Genomic DNA, 9541 nt, shown 5'->3' with positions numbered 1-9541 from the left:
TGGCTGCAGGAGCCCTCCCAGCTGGTCCCCTGCAGCAGTGGGACACACACCCGGAGGTCAGGCGGCCTCCGGGACGCGGCTGTTCTCAGCCCCGGCGAGGGACCAGGGTGGCCTCGGGGTCACGTTCCCCATCTGTGGGATTCTCCCCCATTCCGGCCACGTGGGAGCCGGGCAGGAACGAGTGAGTCACGGCCGGGCCCCACTCTTTACCATTTATAGTCAAATTGAGCACGAAGCCACTGCTGAGTCCCTGGAGAGCCCGGCTCCGGCCCCTGGAGCTCCCAGCCTGGCCCTGGCCTTTAGTATTTTCCTTTCATTCCCATTATCTCCGGGGTCATCTCAAAGGGGGTAACCAGAGCCTGATGGAATTTCAGCCTGTTTCTGCCAAAATGGCCCGGGAAGGGGCAGCACCTCCCCATGGTCCCCCATAGGGACCATGTGGATTTGTGTGCGCACCCGGCACAGCGTGTGCGAGGCTGGTGCCATAAAACAGCACCCAAGGGGGGCAAAATGTGGCCCCAAAGCAGCCAGAAAGCAACAGCATGTGAGCCTGGGAAGTGATGACCAGGAATGCATTCGTACTACCCTGCCTCTCGCCCTCTGCACAAATAGCATCATCCCACTGGACTGGTGGGTTTGGGGGCATCTTCCCCAGCAGCAGAGTGATGCTGTGGTCCTGAGATGGAGGCAAGGAACTGGTGTGGCCCCCGCTGGGGTTACCTGGGGAGTTGGGGGCTCTACCTTCCTCTTCTTCTTCTGATTCTGCTTGTTTGTCCTCGGATAGACTATCAGCATCTCCAGCCACCTGCAGGCAGAGAAAGCAGAAGGTGAGGTGTGTGCTGAAGGGCAGCTCTCACAGGGATGAGAGCGATGCTCACACTCCTGTAATGCAGCTTCTCACAGGCTGCGGATCCCAAAGCTGTTTCCCCACCAAGGAGGGCTCTGACCACACTGGCTGGGGGGATGCTTCCCCATCCCATCTCCAGGGCAGGCTGCCTGCAAGCTCCAGAGATGGAGCATCCACATTTCACCCCTAATCTCAGCCTTCCAGGGTTTGTAACTTGGCCATAGCACAACCCCAAGCTGGAGCTGGGCACACGGAGGAGCTCAGCTTCTCAGCCTGGTCAACGTGGCACACAGTACCCAGAAATCATCTCAAGCAGCTCCTGGGGGGAAAATGAGGCAGGACAGGAGGGGAGGAGGGATGATCCCACACTGCTTTGGCCCAAACCCTACTCACTGCTAGAGCGAGGCCATGGCCAAGGCTGACATGGAACAGAGATTCAAGGATCCTGAGAGGAACAGAGCCTCCAGCAGGACCTTCCCCTTTCAGTGATGCCAACACCCGCACACTGCACACAAAGTGCTTCTGTCCAAGAAAGAGCAGCATGAACTTGGCATTGAGAAGCCCATGCCCTGCACAAGCTGCTTATTTAGGGGACCCTCCTGTGCCCTCCCACCACGGCCTGACAACCTGCCTCTGCACCTCTGAACATCACATGGCCGTGCGGGAACACTTCCTGCTTCAGCTGTCCTTGCTTCCCTCTCCTGTTCCCCCCACTTCATACACTGCTGTAAAGCGTTTTGGGACGACCACATCAAGTGGGTTTTGGTTAAGCAATAAATGCCAGCAGCACGGAATGAATGTAAAACATATTCTCTCCTGGCCCGGGGAATCTTCCTGTCGTGCTGCAAGTGCAGATGGAACCCGCCTGGCTCACAGTCAGAGCAGGACTCTTTGGGGATGATTAATGCTTGCAGTCAGGAGCAAACGAGCTGCTTCAAAATCCAGTGCAGGGCCAGTGAACAATAAATCAGCCCCACCTTGCTCTGCAATGCCTCTCCCTCCCATGCAGCGAGAGCAGGACCAACAACAACAGGCTGAGCTGTGAAACAAGGGGTAGGGAAAAGAGGACAAGAGCAAGGCTCATGATGGGAGTTGGCCTTGTTTTGGGGTATAAGCATTGCTCCTGCCTTGGTTAGAGGAGAGGAGATGGCTCCCCCGTGCCACAATTTCCCTGGCTATGAAGCTGCTGCAATCCCACCACTGTAAATGGGGACAGGAGGGTGGTCGTGCTGCCAGAGGACACCAAGACAGTGCACAGAGGGGGAATCACCCATGCTCACACGTCTCAGTAGAACAGGGAAGTTTCAACACATGAGAATGTGTATCTGATCAAACTCCCAAGCTCTTGGTAGAAAAATGACAATTTCAAGCAGTATTTACCAAAACAGGGGGAGTCACAACCAAAGAAAATGCTTGGAAATAGAAATCATCTCAATAGAAAGCACTGACTGCTGCTGCCAGGGCTTGGGCAAGTAGGAGACACTGTACCTCAGGAAGAGGTATGCCCCATCCCTGGCAGTGTTCAAGGCCAGGTGGGACACAGGGGCTTGGAGCAACCTGCTCTAGTAGAAGGTGTCCCTGCCCGTGGCAGGGGTTGGAGCTGGATGATCTTAAGGTCCCTTCCAACCCAAACTGTTCTATGATTTTAAGAGCAGGAAAAAGTGAGCACTTCGTCCCTTCAACTTTCTGCTCTACTTTCAAATGTCAACAAATTTGGGGAGGGAGCACTGAGCTCCACAAGTTCCACATGGGAAATGCTCACAGGAGAGCAGCAGCACCCTCGCAGTCCACCACTGCATGCCTGCAGCTCGGCTCTCCTGCAGCTCGTCACCCCTCAACCCAACCCAACCCAACCCAACCCACGTGTGAGTGATGGATAAGGATGTTTCTAGGTCACCATCCAACACCTGGAGTTGGGAAATCTACCACAATTTGCTCATTTTAGTGGCCTAATCAGCAGCGTTGCTGAGCAACTGCACCCCAGTGGCAGGTGCTCCTATGAGCGATGATGCTTTAATCATCCTCAGAGGTCAGATGCTCCCCTGGGACCAGTGGGGTGGGATGCATCCATCCCCTCTGCCAGACTATCCACAGGCTCCAACCCCATCCTGTTGTTCACCCTTCAGACAAGCTTCTAGCCAGCAAATAGCTGCTTTCTGCTGAGGCTCAAGCTGCCATGGCCAGCCCATGAGCACCTCGGTATCAGGTGCACCCTCTGAGCATCCCACAGATACTGCAGTGCATCTCAGCTTGCTCCCAGGGGTAAGTGCCCCTGGGAATGTTGTTCTGCAGCAGGAAGCAGGATATTGCCCAGTGGCAGACAAGAAAACTGACCTGGAAATGGTGGCCTTCATAAGCAATGAGTGACTCGGGAGCATCTCAGCTCTGGGGCCTGGCCAAGGCTCCCAGCAGAGGCTGAGCTTCCTTGAGCACTGGCTCTGAAAGGTGTCCAGCACGTTGGGAAGCCTCAGGCTCCAGCTTGGCATGGCCGAGCACATGCACTAGGCATGGAGAAAGGACTTACTGGGTATGCAGTGCCACAGCACCCAGTCTTGAGCAAGGTCCTACCCACCCTTCTCTTCCTCCTGGCTAAAGAAAGAGCCTTGTGGTGGCTTGGCCCTGGACTGCACTCACCCGCTGATGATCTCCTTGTTCTCAGCCCGGATGAAGTGCTCCTTCTCTGGCGTCAGGATGCACAAGGAGAACTTCTGCCCTGTCCGGCTCTCCCCATCCACCACATCTGTGCACTGGTTCATGTTGATGGTGCCCTGTGGGAGGGTTGTTGGCTGCAAGGGGAAGGAGAAAGGAGCAATGGTTAAGGAGGGAAGAGCAGGTGAGTGCAGAGTTGAGCCCTAAAACCTCTCCTGGTGGACACCAGGATCCTACACACCAAGAGTGAGTATCCAAACCCATCCGTGTGCAGTGGTGGCACACAGAAAAGCCCTGTGCCACGCACCTGGGGACACAGACCAGCAGGCACAACTGCCAGCCCAGCCCAGTCCACTGCTACCAGCAAGATGAAAGGCAAAGCACCAAGTGGTTTGTAGCTTTCGGTTTGCAGCTACAAACCATGTGGGGTGGTGGGGTGGCACCCAGGGACAGAGGGTGGCAAAGCTGCAAGGCCACACTGCCCTCAGTGCAGGGCAGCATCACAGACAGACAGACACACACACATGCCAGGTTTTTCCCATTAAAAACATGGAGTTTGCCAGGGAGGGACCACAGCATGGAAGCGACCTTGCTTGTCTAATGGGCTTTGCAGATACACTGTCACCTCCCACCCTACTTGCTCCGAGCAGACACAGCGCAGTGGGACTGGCTGCGCCCCCCCTGGCCCGAGGGGATGTGAAGGGACCCAGAGGGGTGTCAGCACTGACAAGAGGTGACAGGTCCATCTGGAGTGGTGCTGTCTCATCCGATTACAGCGCGGCCACCAGTGCTCGGTGTCACTGGGCTCGGTGACAAGGAGCTCCCCACTGCATCCTGGTGTGAACCTGCACTTGGGGCATAAATGACCAGGCAGAGACCCTCCAAGCTGCCAATGGCACCAAATGAGCACCCAAAGCAGCTCACAGCCATCACGACCCCACCAAAGTCCCTTCGTGCCATCCAGATGGCCAGGCCAAGGTGGGAATGGATTTACAGATGCTGTTAATGTTTCTACCATGGAAACCACAGCTCCCCTGCCAGCAAACTCCTTCCAGAAGCAGCCTGCACCATACACAGAAGGGGAGACTAGGGAGAACGTGATGATCCCAGCCTACAACCCTATGGAATTCAGATCAGCCCCCTGAGGTCCCCAGTTTACCCATCTGCAGGCCGTGGGAAATGCTTCATTCCCCAGGAAAAGGGCTTTCCCTGCCCCAGGAGCATCCTACGAAAGCCCAGGGGCAGCACGGAGCTATCATGGGTGCTGCAGCATCAGTGCCCTGAATGGGCAAAGAACAGGGCCACTTACACATCAGGGACACCAAAACCTCCTCTTTTCCTCTATGGAAATCAGCATCTACAGACCCTACGGGATGGAAGGGAAAGGAAGGAGAGCAAAGCCAAGCCCAGACCCCAGCACGGCGCAGGCACCGTCGCAGGGAGTCGCCTCCTAAGAGGATTTTTTGTCTTAGACAACAAAAATAAAACCAGGAGCTATAAAAAACCATCGGAAAAACTTCCTCCTGCTCCAAGTGGAGCCTTAGAAACGTTTTTGCCTCATTCAGCACAATCTCCAGGACTGTAAGGTCTGGGTCCAACCTCCTTCCCCACCACATCACCAGGGAATGTAACCAGGACAGGAGAAAAAGGGGATGAGGGTGTCTCCAAGAGGGAACCCTGAGTTGCTTGGTCCCTCTTGCACCCCTCAATTCCCAGGGAGGCCCTGCAGGGAGCTGGTACAGGAGAGGAGGAGAAGCCTCCCTGCTCTCCTCCCTCTTTCACCCCAAGGCAGCGTTCAGGGCGGCTTCCCCGGAGCTCACACCCAACCCAAGCGTGCCCGGAGCGGAGGAGCCGGTTTGGGGCCGCACCACCACCGGACCAGCCCATGGAGTGGTTTTGCCACACACCTCTCCTTGTGAGGGTGAACGTTGGCATCTTGCACAGCCCAACCCATCCCCATCCACTATCACACCTCCAAGCCATGATGCCAGGAAGGGGGGCTGCGAGCAAAGCTGGTTCTAGCCTATCCTGTGCCTGTGGCCAGGGACAGGACCGGCACCAGAGATGAACCCACCACCCCCCTGGCATCCCCACTGCTCTCGGCAGCAGATGAAACCTGACAGACCAGCAGCCTGGCTTGCTCCAGATGTAAATTCCTTTACACCATTTACTTCCTTGGAGGCAGCACAGGCACTTTGAAGCAGAGCAAAATGCAAATGGCATCAGGTGGAAATGTGCACACAGCCTCCGCCGAGGAAAAGGATGGGGTTGGGGCAGCACTGAACCCCGGGAGCATCCTGAAATCACACAGGATCCCAACACAGGAGCTGGTGATGGCACAGAGCTGCTCTCCCCAAGGAATCCAGAGAACAGGGACAGCCTTTGCGTGCTGAAGCTGCAGGGTGGTAGTGTGGGAGCAGGGAATATGGGAGACAGCCCTGAAGCACGGGACAAAGACACATGGAGCCCTTCCCCACCTCTGAGCACCCATTTCTGTGCTGGGGGGTTTCTCAGGGCTGGGGTTCCCTGGGGAAGGAAGAGCAGAGCTAGTCCTCAGGCTGGTCCCAGGTCAGGTGAGGACTGCGTGGCCTCAGTGATTGGAAGGGAATAAATAAATGCAGAAGCAGGGAGGTTACACACCAGAGACACCAAAACAACAACATGGCTGGGACTTCAACCAGCCTTTTGAAGAGCAGATGCTTTGATACAAGCTTGAACCCAGCGTCAGACCCCAGGGCCATGGGGAGGTTTCGTGTCAGGGTGAGGCAGGAGCGGATGCTCAGGCTCAGCTCCGGCTTCTGCTGATCCCCACCTTGCAACAGCCCCATCCCCAGGCACTGGCCCTTCCTCTGCCATTTCCATTGCTGTTGTCAGTGGGATGGAGCACACAGCTACCCCACAACTGGATCTGGTGCCTGGAAGCCCTGCAGGGTGGCACCAACACAGGACACCATTGTGGGCACCATCCCAAGCAGCATCTCCCCTTGGTGCCTCCAGCCCAGCACATCCCCTGCCACATGCTGGCACGGGGAAGGCAGCACTTGCACCATCTGAGCAGCTCCAGCTCTCCACGCTGCCAGTATCAGCAGAGGAACCAGAGCCAAGAAACAATCAGGTTGTTGTTTCCCACTGGTATGACAGATCCATATTTACACACGCACGTGCTCGCAGTGTCCCTCTCCACATTACACAAAGCCTATAGTACACTCTCCTCCTCCTCCTCTCCCTTCACCAGGCATCCAGGAAGTGAGTCATGCCATGATCTCCCCATCCACAACCCCAGCAGCCTCCAGATGAGATGCTCTTAGGATGCAGAATCCAGCAACTGCAGCAGCCCCCACCTTATACAGTGGAAAGGAAGGAAAACGTGGGGACCTACTATAAGCCCAAAGGAAGACATCCCAAGAGGGACATTAATGGGGGAGACACAAATGCTGTGGCAGGAGGATGCACTGGGATGCTCTGTGGGTGATGAACTCCCAAGCGCAGGGGTTGATGCTGTAAGTCAAGAGGGTTTATCCACAAGAGTCCCTCATTTCCATACAGTTTTGAAGGGCTGAGATAGAAATAGAGGATTATTTAGACTCAAAGACTTCCAGATTTTCCCCAAGTACCTTCCCCATCGTTTCTAACGCATTGTAGGAGCTCGATCCAAAAATACAACAGAGTTTTGCTCAGCAACTGTACACAAGATGTTTTCTGAGCAGGTAACCCCAGGGTCAGGCTCCTGCCACAGCCTCGGTGGGACACGGCCAATGCCCACACCATTCTCCAGGGCTATTACACAACGTGGGTTGATGAAATCTGGAACACAACCTTTAAAGAAAGGCGACAGGGCAGGGGGAGGAGGCAACCAAACAAAAGGCACATTTTACTTTCTGCCAAGAAGCAGGAGGGGAAGGGAAAGAAAAACCCCACAACCATTTGTCTCTCTCGCATGGCGGGATGGTTGCCTTGGCACCAGGGGCTGTTCTGGGGGGAGACCGTGGCTCTGCTGTCCTGTTCCATTGCGATGCTGCATGGGAAGGGCTTGGACTGGCTCTGCCCTGGCTCCCAGCGCTGCTTCAGAGCCTGCAGTGCCTGGGGAAGCCACATCCACGCTGCCTCCACAAACGCTTCTTGACAAATGTTAATTCTCCCAGCTAAAATATTCATGAAGGTGGCTGCCGAGAGCACGCTGCTCATTTGCAGCACTCCTCAGTGCTCTGCAAAGGCAGCTGCTGAACGTAGAATCATAGAACCATAGAATAGTTAGGGCTGGATGCTAAAAGCTTCAGCCACCCCCAGCGTCCAGGCTCGCTGCCTGCGGTGCCATGGTGTGCCCTGAGCTGCCCAGGCGCCGGGCGAGCCGGGCTGGCACAGCAGCAGGGCTTTAATGAGCCTTTCAGGCTTCCTGCCACCAGGAATGAGGTTATTGATACGGCCACAAGGCAAGCGGAGCTCTGCGGCGGGCAGGTTTTATTACACTTATAGATCATCTAACAGGCTGAGCATCCTGGGTTTATTAGATTAGACAAAGGCTCTTGAAAATGAGCTCTGCAAAAGGATGGACTGGAGCAGCCACCCACCAAAGGGGAGCAGAAGGTTGTGCTCCTCTATCCCCACACAGCTCTCTGCTCTCCCTGTGCCATCCAAGCAGGAGGCAGGTAACTTTTCTTGGCCACCTGAGCACAGCCTTTCTCTATCAACAGCTACTGCTCAGTGAAGCCACTGAGAAACCTCTGGCTTGCTTGAGCCATGCCATGCTCTCCACATCCACAACCCCAGCAGCCTCCAGACGAGATGCTTTTAAGACGTGGAGCCCAGCAACTGCAGCAGCCCCCACTTTATACAGTGGAAAGGAAGGAAAGAAAGAATGGGGGCCTCTTATAAGCCCAAAGGAAGAAATCTCAAGCGGGACATTAATGGGGAGACCCGGATGCTGTGGCAAGAGGATGCACAGCGCTGGATGCTCTGTGGATGATGAGCTCCAAGGCACAGGGGCTGATGCTGTAAGTCAAAAGAGTTTATCTGTATGAGTCCCTCATTTCCATATATCACACATCAGGCAATAACAACCTGGGATTTTACCGTGGGTAAGGGAACTGAATGGAGGTACCCCAAGGAACCAGCTCGGGGAGGTGGGCTTGGAGGATGTGTTAGCCCCATGCCCGCCTGTCCCTGCATGCCCAGCCCTGTAGAGCCCTCCCAAGCCTCAACCAGGAGATAAATCAACATCAGCTCCACTTTCGCCAGGGGGAAGGAATTTTCTCTCCAGGGAGCAGTTTGGGGAGGGGGTGAAGTACAGGGGCTGGGCAGGAGAGTCCAGCCAGGGGCCTCTGCTAAGCAGAGTTGGTGTTTATGTCCATAGACAGCGAGTCTAAACACTGAGTGAGGCCGTGGGCTGGCCACAAGCACCCTGGAGCTCCTCTCCCACCCAGTGCCACCTCGACGAAGCACAGCAGCACCCACCCCAGGGGTGCCCAGGCAGCAAGTTTGGGGTCATGCATCCCATCTGCATCCATCCCCATGGGCACCCATCCGGGGAGCCGGTGCTGGAGCTGCGTGATCCCGGCCGGAGCTGCGCTGGAGAGGCTGGAGCCGGCTCCTCTTGGCCTTATATGGGGATTTTTGCACCAGTGTTGCAGCTCCCAGCTGCTCCCAGCCCAAAGCGGGGTCGGGAGCTGGCAGCCAGCATTTAGGCTGCCTGCAACCTCTTTCCTGCGGAACAGCATCCGAGGGGTCCCTGTGCGATGGGGACAGCTCTACCCTGTCCTGACAGTCACCCATGCCAGGCAGGCAGGGTGACCAAGTGGGTGGCAACATCCCTCAACGCTGGGGTCCGACCCTCTGGGTCCTCCGCAGCATCCCCAAACTCAAGGAGCCCTTCAGGGAAACTTGCATCCGTGCACATGCACACTCCATGTCCAACTAGAGGGGAAGAGGGACAGAAGATGCAGAGAACGTCGGCACTGGGATCAAGTCGATGGGCTGCTCTGAGCTGCCATTCTGGCATTTTAGGGACCAAAGCAAAGCCCAGCACTGCACAAAATGCTTGGAGCAGCT

The 9541-nt window shown here is 55.9% G+C and overlaps 1 protein-coding gene across 1 annotated transcript in view; it reads right to left on the bottom strand.

The window, feature by feature from the left end:
- Window positions 1–9541, bottom strand: part of MPRIP (myosin phosphatase Rho interacting protein) — a 61016-nt gene that overhangs the window by 36598 nt on the left and 14877 nt on the right. The window contains 2 exon segments of the mRNA XM_010016911.1: window positions 721–805; window positions 3482–3633. Coding sequence (XP_010015213.1) covers window positions 721–805; window positions 3482–3633 — 237 coding nt within the window.

This window comes from Nestor notabilis, unplaced genomic scaffold (assembly GCF_000696875.1).
Source record: "Nestor notabilis isolate BGI_N333 unplaced genomic scaffold, ASM69687v1 scaffold16366, whole genome shotgun sequence".
Lineage (NCBI taxonomy): Eukaryota > Metazoa > Chordata > Aves > Psittaciformes > Psittacidae > Nestor > Nestor notabilis.
The sequence above is the reverse complement of the archived record's forward strand: the minus strand, read 5'-3'. Positions and strand labels throughout refer to the sequence as shown.